Below are 20313 nucleotides of genomic sequence, written 5' to 3'. Positions count from 1 at the left end.
TGTCTGAGGTCTGCTGGCTGAGAACTGTCTCCATGGCTACTAGACTTCCAAGCAGGTTTTACACTGATAGCTGGTCCTTGATCACTGATGTGGGGACAATGTGTTGGCCCTGACAACTTTTGCTCCTCCCTAGAGCCACTGTGGTGAGTCAGCCAACAAGCTTCTCCTTGGGGTCCCCTGGGCTCTCCCTGGGTCTGCTCTGCTCCCCAAATACTAATGCTTCATTTCACTGAAGAACTTGTCTGAGTCAGGGCGAAAATATGTAGTGGGGGGCCCTCTCTGGACCTCATGTCACTTGAGATGAAAAATGTTATGCTGCCTCCATACTATAACAATCTGAGACTATAAACAATGATTTAATTAATGACCATAGAAGAATAGTTGCTCGCCAATGTTACGTGGTCTAAAACCCCATAACTGACGCAACGTGTAGCCGATGTTTATATGGGCACAGATGACTGGAACCTGACATTTTGATGGCAACTGCTACTTTGAAGAGTGGCAAACAGTGACATTTTATTTCCAGGGCCCCTTAGAAGAGAATCAGAAGGAGGAAGGTGAAACTATTGCAAGGGACTGACTCTGGCAGGAAAGGAAACAACTGGATTTGGACAGTAAGAGACGGAGAATCACTGTGGAATCTAACAGCCAGGCCAGCTAAGCAGTTACAATTACCTCTTTGGATTTTCCAGTTGCTGCACTCAGAACTTATAAAAGGGCTATATTCTATAGCCAGGCCCCAAAATACTATGAGTTGACTAAATTGTCTTCAAAAGGATGCTTCAAAGATTTTTATAAACAATGACTAAAACTAAATTATGGTGTAATATTAGTTGATTAAGACAAGACTTCAGTTTGAGTAATTTTCATCAGCTGGACACAGACAGTGGTAAAAACAATAATCCATGACTAAATGCATACTCTCTGATGGGAAGAATTGCAGTCTGATGTGGAAGGAATAACAGCAAAACTTTTAAAAATTAAAAAATGGAAAGGAACCCTTTTTTCAAGACCGCAGAATAAAGGAAAAAATGGGGAAAGTGTAGCTCACTCAAATGTCAACAAAGTTCCAAAAATTATTTCAAGAACAGTCTCTTTACTCAAAGGAAATCTAGGATCCACTCGGCCTCCATCTCCTCATCCTTACTTTCCTTCTATATTTCCCCTTCAAATGAAGCCAAATGAAGAACTCTTGAGACAATCAGAATTACTGATACCTTTGAGTGAAGCAAGCCAGACAATAAACTAAAATAATAGCAGAACATGTTATTTTAGAATTTCAAGAAAATGTTAAAGACTTCTGTACATTTCTCTGAGAACTTTCTACACCCACCCACTTGCAATGCTGAGTCCCCACAGAGCACACACATTTTTCTTTGTGGGTTTACCTCTACCTACATGCATTTCAGCAGTGGGGAGACCTGGCCCAAGCTGAGTGTCATACTGTTTTTTGGGAGGGAGGAGGGAGACTTGAAATCAGAATTTAGAGTTGCTGATTGATTTCAAGTGGGGAAGATAGAAACTTCTTTCTCCACAATAGGTGTTGTGTGGATAGATGGGTGTGCACAGTGTGCAGTGTCCATTTCTGGATGTCTACAAGCCCTAGCAGAGAAGGTCTATCTACAGAGAAGAATGCCACAGAATGTGGAAAGAAACCAAGAAAGAAAAGAAAAACAAAAACATAGCCCCCTGTTCTCTCATGAGACACAAGCTTCCCTTCCCACTCTGGGTTCTGACTCACTCTCCTCTCTCTCCAAAACACTCTTTAATTTTAGGGAGCAACTTTGGTTCCTTGCAACTAAAATAACTTTGTCTTAAATCACCAAAACTAAAGCTGAGACCTGTCAACCCTCCCGTGAGTCTTCTTTCCTCCACTAATTTACAAACACTAGAACTTTTAAAAGGATGGCTTAACAGGCAATGTAGAAATAGATCAACTAAATCCATCAATACCAATTTATTATGCAACAGGACATATTGTTCTTTATTAGTATTTATACTCAAATTTACTCATTTTTCAAACCTTAAAGGAGCAGCCACTCTACATAGAGCAGGAGGCTGGACTCTGTCAGAGTGCTTAAGAAGAAATTAGAGTCACAGTCTGCCCTCAGGGACTGTATGCCTCAGAGTAGAGATAAGACACAAGCACAATATAACACCAGGAAATCATATGGGGCATTTACGTGCCGGGCACTGAGCTACCAGCTTTATCTGCACGGCCTCATTTCATACTCGCAACACCTACATGGGGCAGGTATCCCCATCACTCGGTTCTGTAGGTGACATAACTCAGACCCAAGTAGGCTGGTAACATCTACCACCATCACTGGTAGATGGTGGAAGATGAATTTGAAGGAGTCTGGGTTAAGACTCAAGGAATCTGGATTCTAACATCTATTTTCCTCCTTTGCTTTGCCTTCTTGATTGTGCGTAGAATGAAGAGAAGCCCTTCACAGACTGGAGGCCCTGGTCCTTCCCTCCCTGCGCTTTCCTCAAAGCACTGTCTCTGACACACAACAGGAGATCATTCATCAATTAATCTGTGAATGTAGAAAGGGAACAATTATTGAGCACTTACTATGCCTCAGCACTGAACTAGGCACCTAATCTGCATGATTTCATTTTCTTTAATCCTTATATTTAATAAGAATCAAGGGAAAAATTGTTACCACCCTCCCCACTTCAAAGATTAGAACACTGAAGTAGGTTAAATGTAACTAACTTAATTAGTGTAGGCTAAATTATAGGAATATCAAAGTAGAAATTTTAAGGTCAATACAAAGGTTTATCACACATACTATATAACTATCACGAGCTGGCAGGTGGCAGAGGACAGAGTGAGTCGAAAAGCATCTGCTCCATGTGGAACCCAGGCTATTTCATCTATTCCACCATGTAACTTCAGAGTTCCCAAGAGCACAGTAGAGTATAGATACCACCACATCAGCTCTTAAATGCTTTAGCCCAGAAATTACCTAGGTTGGTTTTGCTTAAAGCCTATTGGCCAGAACCAGTACAAGAGGGCTGGGAATGATGAGGGAGCACATGAATATCTGGTGCACTGTAAGCAGTTCTGATGTAGTAATTCTCCTAAGATAATTCAGCTACTAAGCAGTAGAATGGAGAGACTTAACCAGTCTACTTGAATATGTCCTCAAAATTCATAAACACATTTTGGGAGAGGCTGTCACAATGATCAATAATTATTTAGAAAGACCCAGACCTTATCTTAGAATTCATAGACTTCCTGTAGAACTCTCCACTTTCTCATGACTAACTCTATTTCTGCGCATCCACAGAGAAGTTATTCTGAGCTGAGTTCATTAGGGGGACCTACCTTTGTTGGCACAGGCCATCCACTTGAGATTGTCTGCAAAAGCAGCCTCTCGTCCAATGAGGTACGTGAAGATGCGAACCTGAGAGGAAGAGGAATACACGAGTCAGCGGTTTTCACTTTTCACTGTCCTGCCCAGACCACATGCATGGCTCACACACATGTGGCTTACCTCTTTAATGCTCCATGCTTCCCATCTGTGCACATATTTAAGATATTTGAAGTACAGTTGGCTAGAAATATATTCAAAGCCAGGGCCTTTGATCTTTTAAACCATACGGCACTAGTGGTGTTGTTTTTCGGTGTGCAACTTGTGACAGAGAATAACTTGAAACGGGAGACTGGCAGCATGGCAGGCCCAGGTTTGCTGCACACATATGGACAAGGATCATCCAGATCTGGACCAAATCTGCAACCATTTTCCTCATCTCACAGGAAATGCAGAGTGTGCTTTTCTTGAGAATAAAAACGCCACCAAAAGACCCTCAGCATTCTCCCTGCCCCAATGGTGAGAACAGGCTGCAGACACTCTCTTACCATCTGTGGTGGTAATTAACTGAGATGAGAGGCACAGCCTGTAGCCAGGAGACCAAAGGGGACCCTCTCCAGCCTTCCTAAGCTTTTGGTTCCTTAAGAGTAGAGGACACATGCAAAACCCTGGTTCTCTCATTTTCTATTGCCTTCTCAAATCTGATGGGGCCAGAGATCTTTGAAATAAAGAACAACCCACCTCCTAAAGTTGTACTTGAGGGTTACATGGAAGAAAAACAAGCCATCAAAATGGTTAAAGCCCTTTAATTAGAATTTTAAATGATACGTGGGTCAACACTACACAGGCCAAACAAAACTCTTATGGCAGGTCAAGTCAGTTCTTTGGCCACCTCTTTGTTACTGAGTTAAATGAAGACATGGTATTAGATGAGTTATGTTCAACATATGGCCCCAAAGGCTTTTCAGCTGATGTCCCCTCTGCTCAGCCAGACTGGGTCAGGCACCCCTACTGCTCCTTCAGAGCCTTTATTGCAATTGTAATTAACTAGTATCTTGTGTGGTTACATCTGTGAGGTTGATCTCCACTAGACCATCCATCTGACAAGGGAGAGGATGGCTGTGTCCTGATGGAGCATAGTACTTGGAAAATTACAATTCAGTACACGAATGAATAAAAATATAAATACTCCTAGTTGACTGTGAAAATAAAGATCTTGTTTTAGTTATGAGTCTCCTCTTATCTGAGACATAATTTGAAGACTAGTTCTTTGGTGGTGCTTTATTTCAAACTTGAAGAGATGTTTACATACAGGTTATCATTCTGTAGCCTTAGTCTGTCCTCATTTGTGTTCAGTAAGGTGGCCATTTCATTCATCACAGCTCTTGCAATGGGGTTTCCTAGGCAGATGAGCAGACACAGAGGCCTTTCCCTTTTTCATTTCCACACTATTCCCACTGGAAAGAGAGGGAAGATTCAGCCTCATATAGCCCAAAGTGGTTACCACTGATCTTCCTACACAGAACTGTCCCCTGCTTACTTTTTCTGCCTGGCCACTGTTGGCTTTTAGCTGAAGATGTCTGATTTAGGGGGAAACTGAGGTCTGGTTAAGTAAAGTGATTTGCTTAGTTTCATCAAGTCCTGATCTAATGAGAGAGGTCTTCATAGACCTCAGGCTAACATGGGGTCTCCTCTCAATTTCCTGGAGATTCTAGTTCTGTCAGTCCAGAAACTCCAACCAGCCGCAAGGCCACAGGAGCCAGAACTGAAATCTAGTCTCCAGACCAGCCCTAGGCTTTTTTTTTCTTTTTTTTTTTTTTTTTTTTGGTAAATCTTCACCTTTCATTTCAAATTCAAGCTGTTTAAAGGGAAAACATCAGACTGATAAAAACTTGCAGAAAGCAAATTCTTAATGAAGCAGAAAGCTTAAGAGATAGCTCTTAGGAAATGAAGCTTTGAGTCTATCTTTGTAGGCAAAGAGGAAAAGACCTGACACAAAGCAGCCTGTTTGTTTTAAGTAAAGGTACTTGCAGGTGCCAAACCACCGCTCTACCAACCAAGTGAAGAAGCTGAGGATAAGATGAGTTCTCTCTGGGAGGCATAGTTAAAACCCCAGAACAATGCTGTGAACCATCAGGAAAACTTCTATGGTTTCTGATTTCAAAAGACGGCAACCCATTTTGGAAAACCAGTAGGGTTGCAGCAAACTTAAGACCAGATATGATTACTCAAGAATAATTGTGCTAACAGTAATCACAATCATGAAAACCAGTACCACGAACCCCTCCACCATCACCGCTGCCCCTACTGCCACCACTACTGTGGCTCCTCCAGTCAGCACCGTCCCCTGGGTCAAGTAAGTGCTAAGAGATTTACAGCATTATACTTGTTATGTTGGTTTGTATTTTATTTTATTGCTGATGGAAGAAAGTCAGAATCATGTTAAATATTTCCATCTATGTGCAGTACTTGGCTGTCAGTGAACCGGCCCCCTTATTTGAGTAGAAATAGCATGGAAATGACTTGTTGCCTCTCTGCCTATAAAATAAATATAATCAAATGATACTGGGTTCATGCCCTGGATTTCTCACAACAACACCTTTCAACTGGCAAAAAAAGAAAGGGATTTTACTGCAAAATAAATATTTCTGGAGAGCAATTTAACAATATCCATAGCATTTTATACTCATAATTTCTTCCGATTCAGTAATCCTATCTCTAGGCATTTATTATATAGCCAGGATAACAAATAAAATGCCTATGGAGGCCAAGCAGGTAACAGAGATGAGAGGAAGTCATAGGAGTATGGAGAACTGTAGACTGTATGTCTCCTGAAAGCCCTATTAATTTGGTTTTAGACATTTTCACAAATACACAAAAAATGTGAAAGGACAAGGATGTTCACCTTTATTTATAATGGCCAAAACCTGTTAAAACCTAAGCTTTTCTTGATAGCTGATTGGCTAAAGAATTCATAGGACATTCATATAGTGGAATACTATGCAGCTATATACTCATGAGGAAGATATTCATTATAAATTAGCAAGGAAAAGCAGGTTGTGGGATATTGTATAGCATAGAATCCATTTTTTAAAATGAAAAGAAAGTAATGACTTCCTGAACCATTCTCCAAGGACCCAGGAAGAATAAATGTATCAGTGCAAATCAAACACAAAATAGATTATATGTGGAAATTAAGTTCTGGCTTTGTATCTTCCAGAGTGGGCTGCTTTACTCCACTGGTCTCAGTGAAGTGAGTGCAAATAACATAGTCAAATTGTTCCTCATTTCCATCACTAGCAGATTCTGTAACCTAATGCATTTTGTTTCCAATAATTGGAGATTTGTTCCCTTTAAGAAGCTGCGTCAAACAAACTTTGACAAGTCTGACTTGAGTCCAATTACTTTTTCTATACAGCAAGGCAACTTAGCAGAGGCAGACTGGGTGATTCTGAAAGCCAGGTTCATGGTGCAGATGATCGTGAGAAGGAGCCATGGTGCACTTCAGACCAGGGCAGTCGTCAGGCACACCAAAGTTCCCCAGAAAGTCAGGATTTTGTGCTCATCATCCATAGGCATGAAGGCACCACTTTCATTACTGCAACATAAAGGCATCAGGGGAAGTCTGCACCAACCTATTAGTTCTTTTTAATCTTCCATTTGAGTTTGGATGATCTTTAAATGTTCTGCAAACCCAATTAAGCTTAATAAAATATTAGGATGTGGACATTTCAAAGTTCAAAGTCATTTAATTTAATCTACTTAGTGTAAGATTTCCCAGATGACAGAAAAAACTCAATCCAGTTTTTCCAAAAAACAAACCATGCTTCTCACTCATATAGGTATAAGAAACTTAGAGGGGCACCATTCGTCTCAACCTTTGGTGCACATAGGTAGTTTGAGTTTGCAAAGATACTGTATAAAATTATCTCCTTTCTACATCCATTGAAACAGGGGAAGGAGAGTGGCTGCCAGCAGAGCTATTAAGAGGGAATTGCACAGCCAGAAAACAGGCTCTCACTGCTTACACATCTCCCTTCAGTGATGAAGGGGAGATCATCAAATGACCACGTTTTTGAGACAGACCAAGAGTAGCATTCATCATCCATCCATCACAAGTAATTTCTAAGCACCTACTATGTGCCAGGGACCATTCTTGGTGTTGGGGATGCGATGGATAAATAAAACGAACTCTCTGTCCTCTGGGACCCTACACTTCCATGAGAGCAAAACAGGTAACAAATGGCAAATTCATACAAGCAAGTATTTGTTAATTAAAAGCTTATCAAGAAAATAAAGCAGGGTGAGGCAATGGAGAATGTTGGAGGCTGCTATTTTAGAAAGGGAGAAAGGGAAGGCCTCCCTGATAAGGTGATATTCGAGCAGGTATCAAGACGAAACATGGATGGGGTGAGGGAGTGAGACATATGGCTACTGGGGAAGAATGTTCCAGGTGAAGGCAGCAGAAGGTACGAAAGCTTTGAGATAGGAATACTCAAGGGATATTGAGGAGACCAGTATGGATTAAGTGGAGTCAGGTAGGAGAGATTGTAGGGGATGAATCTGGACAGAAAACAGCTGCCAGATCATGTGGGTCTTGCAGCCACTGTTAGAGCCTGGGTCTTTTCTGTAGCAAAAACAGAAGCCACAGGAGGGAGTGAGTAGAAGCCTGACATGGGCTGACACATAATCTTGTGAAAATATCCTTTTGTCTACAGTGTGGAAAATAGGCCTTGGATAGTTGTGCTCTTCCTGGCTGTCCATTCAATTTGCCTGTGATGTTTTTACAATTCTGCATGCCCAGGGCCCACCCAAGACAATCTAATCAGAACCTCTGGAGGCAGGGCCCAATTTTCAACCTTCCTATGGAGAGTCGAACATGCGTAGAAGTTTGGGAGCCACAACAACAGGGAGATAAAAGTAGAAGCAGAGACACTAAATAGGAGGCTACTGAAACATTGCAGATGAGACAGGACAATGGCTCTGGCCAAGGTAGGGCCAGTTCTCAGACTCACTGGGCACCAGAATCACCAGTCCCCAATACCTACCCTCCAGAGATTCAGATTAAGTATTAAGCCCAGGGATCTACATTTTAAAAAAGCACCCAAGGTATGTCTGAGGCCAACATTTTAAAGAAATACCACCAAGAAGATGAGGTCTGAGCAAAGGGAGGTGGGACTGGGAACTAAGAAATCACTGGAGCCCTTTCCAATAAAGGTATGTTTATAGATTGTAAAGGATTGAGGCTAAACTTCAAGGAGTTTACAATCCACTGCACAGTGTAGAAAATAGAGGGGCTGGATCAAGATGACATTTTCAAAGAAGCTTGTGTCAATCCAACCAGGTAGGCATATCAGATACCAAACAGACTGGGCAAGCAGGATCAGCCAACTGTACTTTCTTCTTTCCCTAAGAAAGGACAGATATGTACCCAGATGTCTGCAGCTGCTGATCTGGGTGTTCACATCCAAAGTACTGCTTCTTCAAATTACAATAACCCCACCATTGCATCCAGATACAGGAGGAAATGCTGGGGACAGGGCACGGAGGAGCCTCCAAATATACAGTATTTACTTTTATTTTTGAAAAGGATGGTATCCCTATCAAGTCACCCAGGACATTTTTCAGAGAACTAGAACAAATAATCTTAAAATTTATATGGACTCACAAGAGACCCAGAATTACTAAAGCAATACCGAAGAAAAAGAATGAAGCTGGAGGAATGACCTTCCCAGACATCAGGCAATATTAGAGCTACAGTAATCAAAACAGCACAGTATTGGTACAAAAACAGACATATGAATCAATGGAACAGAACAGAGAGACCAGAAATAAACCCACAGACTTTTGGTCAATTAATCTTCGACAAAGGAGGCAAGAACATACAATGGAGTAGAGACAGTCTCCTCAGCAAATGGTGTGGAGAAAACCAGACAGCTTCATGTAAATCAATAAACCTAGAACACTCCCTCACACCATACATAAAAATAAATTCAAAATGGCTTAAACTTAAACATAGGACACTATCAACCTCTCAGAAGAAAACAAAGGCAGAATATTATTGACATAAATCTTAGCAATGTTCTCCTGGGGCAGTTTACCCAGGCAATAGAAATAAAAGCAAAAATTAACAAATGGGACCTAATTAAACTTTAAAGCTTTTGCACAAAGGAAACAATAAGCAAAACAAAAAGACAACCTATGGAATGGAAGAAAATACTTGAAAAGCTGAAACTGACAAGGGCTTAATTTCCAGAATATATAAACAGCTCATACAACTTAGTAACAAAAAACAAACAACCCAATCCAAAAATGGGCAGAAGACCTAAACAAGAAATTCTCCAATGAAGACATACAAATGGATAATAAGTACATGAAGAAATGCTCAATATCACTAATTATAAGAGAAATGCAAATTAAAACTACAATGAGGTACCACCTCACACCAATCAGAATGGCCATCATTCAAAAGTCCACAAATGATAAATGCTGGAGAGGCTGTGGAGAAAAGGAAACACTCCTACACTGTTGGTAGGAATGTAGTTTGGTGCAGCCATTATGGAAAACAGTATGGAGATTCCTCAAAAGACTAAAAATAGACTTATATGATCTACCAATCCCACTCCTGGGCATATATCCAAAGGGAACCTTAATTCAAAAAGACACATGCACCCCAATTTTCATAGCAACACTATTTACAATAGCCAAGACATGGAAACAACCTAAATATCCATCAACAGATGACTGGATAAAGAAGTTGTGGTATATTTATATAATGGAATACTACTCAGCCATAAAAAAGAATAAAATACTGCCATTTGCAGTAACATGGATGGACCTGAAGATTGTCATTCTAAGTGAAGTAAGCCAGAAAGAGAAAGAAAAATACCATATGTTATCACTTATATGTGGAATCTAAAAAAAAATGAACTTATTTACAAAACAGAAACAGACTCACAGACACAGAAAACAAACTTATGGTTACTGTGGGCAAAAGGGTGTCAAAAGGGATAAACTGGGAGTTTGAGATTTGTAGATATCAACGACTATATATAAAATAGATAAACAACAAGTTTATACTGTATAGCACAGGGAACTATATTCAATATCTTGTAGTAACCTATAATGAAAAAGACTATGAAAATGAATATGTATGTATATGCATGACTGAACTATTATGCTGTACACCAGAAATTGACACAACATTGTAAATGGACTGTATTTCAATTAAAAAGGGGTGGCAATCTTTTATATTAAAATAACATTTAACTAAAAATCCAGTATTTCTACCTTTAAAAATACGCAGTTTATGTGAGTTATAGGTATAAATAAAATTTATTGAAAGAATTACCCAGTATATATGATTGCCCACACCCATGTGTTCTAAATTTTAATCCAGCTAAGTAGCAGCCTCTGCAAACAAGCATGTGGACTCACTTTCATGTCTTCTTATCTGCTCCTGCCCCTTTCAACTCACTGCCCAACTCAATTATTCCCTAAAAGATCTCCAGGATTTCTCAAAAATGGTGTACAACTTCAGCTTTAGAAAGAAGTCTCCTCATGCCTTTGTGTTTTAAAGTCAATTTGATGTTACTGTGTTCTTAATGTGTATCTTTATAAAAAAAAATTCCTAAGCAATCTCTGGTTATTTGCTCATATCTATGATTTCTGATGCATTGAAGTATCTCTGAATAAAATCTCTAATCTCTAAGCAGAAAATGAGAGCTGGAACTTGATTAACCACAAAAATGCTTCATAAATCACTGCCAATATTTGTCTTCATGAAAATTCTGCAAGAGTAGAGGTGGGCTAGGAGAAGGTTGATGCCAATGAAAACAGTTTTATTGAGCAGGCTGCTTTAATCTAGAAGCCATCATGCTCATAATAAAAAAAGAAACATCCTTATCCACAAGGACAAGAGAGGCAAATAAGGTAACACTGCTCTGAGCAGCAATAAAATGGGATAAATTGAATTAAATTACAAAAGTAATAAAATTTCAATAAATGAATATCATAGATCATTATGAAAAATGGACTGTCATTTGGGGATGCTCCAAGGGTCTATATAATCTCCTCCCTCTCAACACAGTGCCTGATATTTCATGTGTGGTATTGAAAATATCGTAATTCAGAAAAAATTGCCCTTTTTAATCTTCTGGCCAGGGTTGGAAGCCCAGTTTTATGGCCGTGTATTCTGTCAAGAGAAGGAGTTCACCCAGAGACTATGATCTGTGTTAGCACAGTGGAATACATATTATACACCACTTCAAGGAGTAGTAAGAAGTTGAGTTACAAACATTCTCAAAGGTGGGTGATGTAATTCATTAGACTATCCAGCTCCATTAACTTCATTCAGGGGGTATTTCTGATACTCTGATATCTGGGGCCTTGGTGAGCTGGAGAAACTGCCCCTTCCAGGATAGTAATATCTGGAGACAGTAAACAATTGCCTAAAAGTGCACCTTTGATATGCAAATCAACAAATCCAGAGCCCAGGCCCCCAACTACCTTCTTTTATCAGGTGAGTTCAACCAAGGCCATTATCCACCTGCCCTAATAACTCCAGGACTAGGTACCAGACAACTAGGGACAGCCCGTACACCCCAGAGCCCACTGAAATAAATTAAATTCTAAACCTACTTAGCTTGTTTTGCCTTTCTTTCCATGGAAGCCACAATAAAGTCTTTGACCCACTGGTCTCCACCCCTCCCCAGGTCACTCATCTTGTATTGGGGCTCCCCCATGTGGCCCTGCATGTGGCCTCTTGCTTCCAGGGGACTAGAAGCATAACAAACTTCTTCCTTTATGACAGTCATTTCCACATCTGTGCGCTTTATTGTATTTGATTAAAACAAATACTGAGTATTCTTAAAACAATTGGGAACGAGGAGAATTGGGTTTCAGTTGAGTCCAACTCCAAACTTACTGTCTTGGCAATCTTGACTAAGTTAGTAAAACCCTCTTAGCAGTGCTTTTTTCACTTATAACATGTGGATCATCCATCCATCCCACTCACTGTGATCAATGGCAAATAAGACAATGGGTGAAAGGACAGGTTGGAAGCAATGAGTTCCAGTCAGCTAGGGTTGCATTCCACTTGTGTTTTAAACAATTTGTTGCAGTAAAACCAAACAAGGTGAGCCCAGAAAAGCCAAATATCCTACCCATAGATGCCTCTCTCACCCTGTCCAGAGGTTTGGTTAAAGAGGAAATTGACTTTTGTGAGTGAAGAAGATTATTCCTATGGGAGGTTTTGAGAAGCCAAGGATAATGGGATTGATAGTTCCTAACATAATTAGAGGAACACTAGCGGTATAACAATGAAACATTCTATCAACTTTTGGAAAGTCATAAGATCCACTGAGAATTTGGCAGGGACTATGGGCTTTCTCCCCTTAAAAAATGCCCAAGGATGTACATTCACAATTTCAGATAAGATTCATGAGGTTTGGGGCTTCTCCTCCACCAAAGCCCAAACTCAGATTCTCTAGGAACCTCTGGATTCCAGGTTAAAAATTGCTGTCTTATATATTTCTTGTATTATGCACTATACACTTCTCAAAAACAGGTTGTATTTTTTGGACAATCAAGATGGACACTTGCACCTTAAGTGCACACCAAATTGAGAGAGTTCATTTATTCATTTACCTGCTCATTCTCTGATGATTTAGTGAGAACTACATACTGGATATCGATGATCAGATCCAGAAAAGTCACACTGGGAATGAGTTCTCAACATGGAGGAACAAGATATCAAGGGCCCTAAAATAGAATGGGCATCGCTGTAAACCCTGAGTTCTTATGATTCACATCAAGTCATGGAGACTTTGAAGGAGCACGTTTAAAGGTGCAGGGATGGAATGGATGGAAAGACAGGACTCCCGTCTCATTCATTTTGAATCCACAGAATCTAGCTCAATGCTGGGCAAAGAGCCAGCAGCCAAATGCTTCTTGATTGGCAATGCCATAAAAATTCCCTTCTGCTTATAGGAAGGCTCTTGAAACAAACTCATCTCCTTGTATGGCTGTGAGTTCCCTCTCTGCTTCTCCTGCCCTCTCAGACCTGGAGAGATCAAGTGGTGACAGTTATTTGTTCACAAGTATGCCTCTTCTTCCAAGAAGGTTTACAGATTCAACAGCATGAACAAAAAAGACAAACTCGTGTATGTAAAGCTGTTAAATTCAGCAAAACAGATAAGAAAACCTACTTATGGAAAAGAGAAACTAATTGTTCCACAAATTGGGATGGCACCAGTTATGCTCATGAAACATCATGGGATTGTGTGACTCCCTCCATGTCTTCCCATTGCACTTGGGATATATTGCAAACCTCTTACCACAGCTAAATGCCCTGGAAGATCTAGAAACATGACAAAATCCTTCTGGCTTTAGAGTCTGTGCATCCAGCTTTCCCACTGCCTACAATACTCTTCTCCTCCCACTTTGCATGGCTAAATCCCTCTGACGCCAGTCACCCTCCTTTGTATCACTCCATTTATCTCCTTCACAGTGCTTGGTACATTTTGCAGTTATCTTAATGATTTGTTTGTTTACTTGATTTATGTCCATTTCTCCCTACAAGCAGAAATGTAGATGTTGTGAGGGCAGAATGAGGCAACTGTGTCCAACTCAGTGTCCAGCATACAGTAGATTCTCAATCAATATCAGTTACCCAATTCCCCTCCGTTTCTTTTCACAAATTTTGAAAGTCGAAGGAAGTCAGCAGGGGCATACTTGAATTTATCAGAATTAGAGCTGTTTTCTTCATTACCGACTCCGTTTTAAATAATTTCCTATTTTTCCAGACTGGTCTGCTATCAATCAGCTGAAGTTTTACTTTCCCTCTGCTCACTTCCCTTGGTTTCCTTTTACACTGTAGCTTAGTGATAAAACAGGAAGAAATGGAGAAATGAAAAAGCTCTGGTCTTTGTTATTACAGTCTCAGCTTCAGGGGCCATAAAATGGTGTCTTATTTAAGGCCTTCCATGGGTGGATGATCAGGTTTATAATATGTTTCCTCCTAGGTTCTGCCCCTTGATTCTCGATGGAAGCCATGCAAAGATTGAAGCCAACTGTATTTTAAATAACTGCCTGCTTCAGAGATTACCTTGCAGGGAAAAAACTACATCTTAAAATAGTGATGTACCACTTGCTATTCCAAGCAACTTTTAGTGGAAGTTTCTCCTTCCCCCATACTTTGTGACAATTTGGACAGATGGCATCATTTAATGGAAAACAGAGATGGCTGAGTGGACAGGTTCGCAGAATGCAGTGAATATAAGACAGAATTGAGAATTGGGAATTCGGCACACCTAGTTTTAGAATCTGGGTCTTCTCCAAGAGAGCTGAAGACCTTCCAAGCCTCCTTTTCCTTACCTGTAAGATGCTATGATTAACATAATAGGATTCATGTGACTGGGTTGCTGTTAAATGAAACTAGGTAAAATGATAGGGGTTGGGGCAGGGAGGTAATCCTGAAAAAGAGTGTGTGTGGCAGGGGGGTCATTCTAAGAGGAGACCTCCAATAGTGCTTTTTGCCTGCACCCTAAAGAGATCATCAATTGGGGAAAAACCCAGGAGTGCAAAGCTTGAAGACATAACTTAGGGCTGCTTCTCTGGACCTTAGAGAAAAGCTCCTTTTTCTTTAATGTTTCTCCCCACAAGTTTGTCTCTCTTTGACTTCTATCTCTGGATTGGTGAGACCCGGAGGGCCTAGATCAGGATATAGGACCAGGGCCCATTTGGCCTTGGGCACAAGTGTGGTCTTCGTGTGTTCTTACTGGGATTTGTGGCCAGCGCCCACAGAAGCAGCAGCATGATTTGGATGGAGCACCCACTCTGTGAACCACCCGATTAACTCAGCATAGCAGCAGGTAGAGGATTTAAGAGTTTCAATTCTACCCAAATCATTCACAAACTCATTAAAATCAACAGCTGTTGTGAATTCTAAGTTAGCACAGTTGCTTTCTCCCAAGGTTCTTGTCACTTCTATTTTACAACCAATCCTTCCTGTCACTAAAAATTAGTCCGAAATAGCAGTTTCCACTGTCATCTCACGTACTGCCTTCTGGGGCTTACTGTCAGTAAGAAAAGTCAAGAACTTGTCAGACAACTGCAAGGATATTGTTGAGGACAGTGTTCATTCCATTTTACCTGTGATTCTCCAAAAGACAGACAGACAGGGACGTGGCTGCTGGGGGGGGCAGCTGGGGTATGTGTATAAGAATCACCTTTGGGGTTTTGGCAATCTGTGCATGCCCATTACCTATACACCAAACTCTGCCTGCTCCAGGGTCTTCTCCTGCTTCCCAAACCTGGAACTCCCACTATGGGAGCAAGACCCCAGGCTCTCTGAAGATCCTACTCTGGACAGCCACTAAATTGTCATCAATGAGTAGTCGCCTCAGGTGGGTGGAACTGGAAAGTGAATGAAAGATCCAGAGAGACTGGGTGGGGGGAGTACATTGTCTTCTTCTTCCAGAGGAAAATTTCTTATTCTCAATCAGTAAAAATTATACTTTATCCTAAGCAATTTGTTATGTTCTAATCTTACAGACTGTGAGTCTTACAGGTATCTGGGATTCCCTTTTTCCACTGGCTGCCTCAAGCAGAGGGCTCCAACCCCCAGAGATTAGGTGTTTTTAGCTCTACTTTTATACCCTTGCCTTTGGTGTCCCTTTTTCCTTCCTACTGACCTCTAATTTGTATTACTTCTTGTTTTCTGTTTTCCTTCCACCCACCCTCCTACTTACTCTTCCATCTATCGAGTACTAACTGGGTACCCACTAGATGGTACTAAACCTCCTGCTCAATGCTGATGATACTCTGGGGAGGAAAAAACCATGTGATCTCAACGCTCATTGAAGTTGTAAGTTTTGAGAATACTTTTTATAGGAAAAGGAAGACAAAGAGATATAAGAAAAACAAGAGAGAGAGAGACAGAGAGAGAGAGGAGATGGGCCTGCTGTCCTTGCACTCCTGTGGACTCCTCAAAAGTTGCTGGTTGAAGATCCTCCTCAATCTTTCATCATATCTCTATCCTAACTTTGTGACCGACACTGAGGACACAGGCTTGTTCTTCTCTCTGGTTAAGGGGACTGCAGTAGAGCCCTAAAGAGTATCACCTTCTTTCAGAACGGTATCACTCCTACGCTTACCCCACAGACAGCTTGGTTCCCCAAATAGCTCTGTGGCCCAAATGCCAACTGATAAGGAGTAACCTGTGGGGTTTTTTTTTTTTTTTTGGTCTTTTAACTGTGGTTTATTACTTTATGGTACATTATACAAAGATATGTACATTTATTAATAAGTTGATAAAATATGCCTTTTAAAAACATTAAACTGTTTTCTCCCCAGATTTATTGAGATATAATTGACAAGTAACATTGTATAAGTGTAAGATCTACAATATGATGATTTGATATGTGGACATACCGAGAAATGATGACCATAATAAGGTTAACACATTCATCACCTCACATAATTGCTACTTTTTGGGGTAATGAGAACATTTATGATTTACTTTCTGCAACTAACAAGCACATGATATAGTATTGTTAACTATAGTCACCATGCTGTATATTCGATCCCTCAGAACTTGTTTATATTATAACTGGAAGTTTGTAGCCTTTGACCAACATCTTGCCCATTCCCCACACTCCTGTCTCTCCAGGCCCTAGCAACACCATTTTACTCTCTGTTTATATGAGTTTGCTTGTTTCTTTGTTTGTTTTTTAAGATTCCACATATAAGTGAAATCATATGGTATTTCCCTTTCTCTGCTCAACTTATTTCACTCATCATAATACCCTCAAGGTCCATCCATGTTGTCACAAATGACGGGATTTTTTATGGCAGTATTATATATATTTTAATCATATATAATAACTTATTTTATTATACAATTATATGTATCTCACATTTATCCATTCATATACAGATGGACACTTAGGTTGTTACTATATCTTGGTTATTGTGAATAATGCTGCAATGAACATGGTGGTGCAGATATCTCTTCGAGATAGTGATTTCATTTCCTTCAGATATGTACCCAGAAATTGTTACATATTTCTGTATTGCTGGATCATCTGGTAGTCTACTTTTAATTTTTTGAGAAACCTTCATGCTGTTTTCCATTGTGGCTGCACTAATTTATATTCCCATCAACAGTGCACAAGGGTTCCTTTCATCTACATCCTTGCCGACACTTGTTATCTCTTGTCTTTTTTATAATAACCATTCTCACAGATGTCTTACCATAAAACTTTTTACCTCTGAAAGTCCATCCCTCCTCATGCTATCTAAAATAAGTTCCTTCTTATTCTCTGTATCAGCCCATGTTGGTTTTCTGCATAGCACTTAGTACAATTACAGTTATTTTATTTGCCTGTCACTTGGCTATGGTCTGTTGCACACACACACTCACTCACACACACACACACACACAAGAGTGTAACCTTCATGATTGAAGTACAATATATTTTGTTCACTATTGTTGAACTCCTAATCCAGCACCTGACCCATAGCAGATGACCCCAAATATCTGTCAGATAAATGAATTAATATGGTTATTGCAGGCAATCACAGGTTACATGGAGATAATCTATCATGGTATATGGAATAGGAACATGAAAGTGCTGAGAGAAGTAGAGGGATTAAATGAATACTGACGCATTAAAACTGAGGATGCTGAGCACTGGCCCTCTACCAGGTACCATACATGATAGGATTGCAATGGGAGGGCACTATCATTATTCTCATTTAACAGATGAGAAAACTGAGGTCTAGAAAGGGTAGGGAACTGTCCCTGGTCACACAGCAGATAAGTGACAGCTACTGGACCCTTTTAAGGCATGTGGGACTACAAAATTCATTTTCTTTTCTTTTTTTAAAAAATCAAACTTTTTTTTTTTCAATTTGTTTTTTCAGGAAGTATTGGGGATTGAACCCAGGACTTCATGCATGCTAAGCATGTGCTTTTCCACTGGGCTCTACCCCCGCACCACTAAAGCTCATTTTCTTAATTGCAACACTATGATATGACAACACAGTAATAGAGCAAAGAACATGAATTGCCAGATCATAGAAGAAGAAACACTCATGGCAACAAAACAAACAAAAAACACAAAACAAAATATTCAACTTTACTTTTAACCATAAATACAAATATAAATGAAACAAAAATAAGAGTTTTGAGGGTTTTTTTATTTTTGCTATTAAATTGAATATGACTTGTTAATGACAATAAAAATAATGAGAAACAGTCTTTATATTGGTGGGAATATAAATGGTTTCAAATATTTAAAATGCAACTAACCTTTGACATAGCAATTCCACTTCTCAGAAATCATTTCTAGAATTTTTTTTACCACCAAGTTGAAATTTTTTAATTTTACTAAAATGTGCAAATAGAATTAATATAACAGTCCACATTCTATGGCTTCTAAATATTTAATCATTGATGTTTTCCATAAGATGCCCTCTTAGTTAGAGATAGTTCAGACGCCTTATATTCTGTGAAAGCCTGACTTGCCTTCCTTTCTACCCACCAAATTATTTTGTTTTTTAGAAATCTTGTTGGGTATTTTATTTGTTTGTCTCTCCATGTTGCCCAGGGAAATCATGAGAGAGTGAAGCAAAGATTTAGCATAAAGGATGTATGCTGCAGCACTGTTCATTTTAGAGAAAAATTACAATCTAAATGTGCCCACAGAAGGGGATTATAGTACATTCATTCAATGGACTTTCATGAAGCCATTATAGATAATGGTAAAGCTGATCACTTAATGACTTGGAAAGACATCACCAAAAAACCAAAATGGGTTCCAAAATGCCACGTAGAGTCTTATCCAATATACAAAAAATCAGAAATATACAAGCATAGGAAAACAGTGGAAAGATATATGCAAAGGGTGTCTAATGCCATAATCTCTGGCAGGTAGATAACAGGTGATACTTCTTTCCTGTTAACTGCTTTTCTACAAAATTTCTACAGTGAACATATAATACTTTTGTTATGAGGAAAGAAAGACAGAAATTTCCTTTCATTTCCATTCAGCAGATATTTACAGAGCATCTACTATGTGTCAAGATTTGTGTGAGGCACTAGGGGTACAATGTTGACCCAAGACCAGACTCCATACAGAAGACATTCAGGTAGGAAAATGCACGGTTTAGGGCTTATGCACTGGAGGGAAGATATGCTATTAAACAAGTCTCATATGTATGTTCCACTGAAAATTGAAAGCAGTACCATTCCACAGGTCATCAGAAATGATCTAGGCCAAAAGCTACATGAAGGGTCACCCAGAGCTGTTAAGAACAGGCAAGCCCTGATTCATCTGTATTATTTGCAGCTGAAAGTTTATTTCCATGGGTATTCAACTGTCATTTCACTTTTTGTTTCTTCCCTTTGGAAAATGTGGGTGCGTGAGACACTATAGCAGAGCCTCCACAGATCACGCCCTCTGAAGGCCCATCATCTACATTTCCTGTCCTAAGGGGACTAGAGAACAAAATCTAGTCTCCCCAAACCCTCCTACACTGTGGTGGGAATGTAATTTGGTGCAGCCACTATGGAAAACAGTATGAAGATTCCTTTAAAAACTAAAGATATACTTACCATATGATCCAGCAATCCCACTTCTGGACATATATCCGGAGAAAACTTCAATTCGAAAAGATACATGCACCCCAATGTTTATAGCAGCATTATTCATAACAGCAAAGATATGGAAGCAATCTAAATGTCCTTTGGCAGATTACTAGATAAAGAAAATGTGATACACACATACACACACACAATATAATACAACCACTCAGCAACAGAAAAGGATGAAATAACGCCATTTGTGGCAACATGGATGGAACTAGAGATTACCATAGTAAGTAAAGTAAGCCAGAAAGAGAAAGAAAAATACCATATGATATCACTTATATGTGGAATCTAAAAAAAATGACACAAATGAACTTATTTACAAAACAGAAACAG

General features: G+C 39.7%; 1 protein-coding gene across 1 annotated transcript in view; it reads right to left on the bottom strand.

The window, feature by feature from the left end:
• CACNA2D3 (calcium voltage-gated channel auxiliary subunit alpha2delta 3) overlaps positions 1 to 20313 on the bottom strand; it is a 778957-nt gene that overhangs the window by 274546 nt on the left and 484098 nt on the right. Inside the window, exon 12 of the mRNA XM_072941510.1 lies at positions 3338 to 3416. Within this exon, the coding sequence (XP_072797611.1) occupies positions 3338 to 3416 (79 nt within the window). The remainder of the gene's footprint in view (positions 1 to 3337; positions 3417 to 20313) is intronic.

This window comes from Vicugna pacos, chromosome 17 (genome assembly GCF_048564905.1).
Source record: "Vicugna pacos chromosome 17, VicPac4, whole genome shotgun sequence".
Lineage (NCBI taxonomy): Eukaryota > Metazoa > Chordata > Mammalia > Artiodactyla > Camelidae > Vicugna > Vicugna pacos.
The sequence above is the reverse complement of the archived record's forward strand: the minus strand, read 5'-3'. Positions and strand labels throughout refer to the sequence as shown.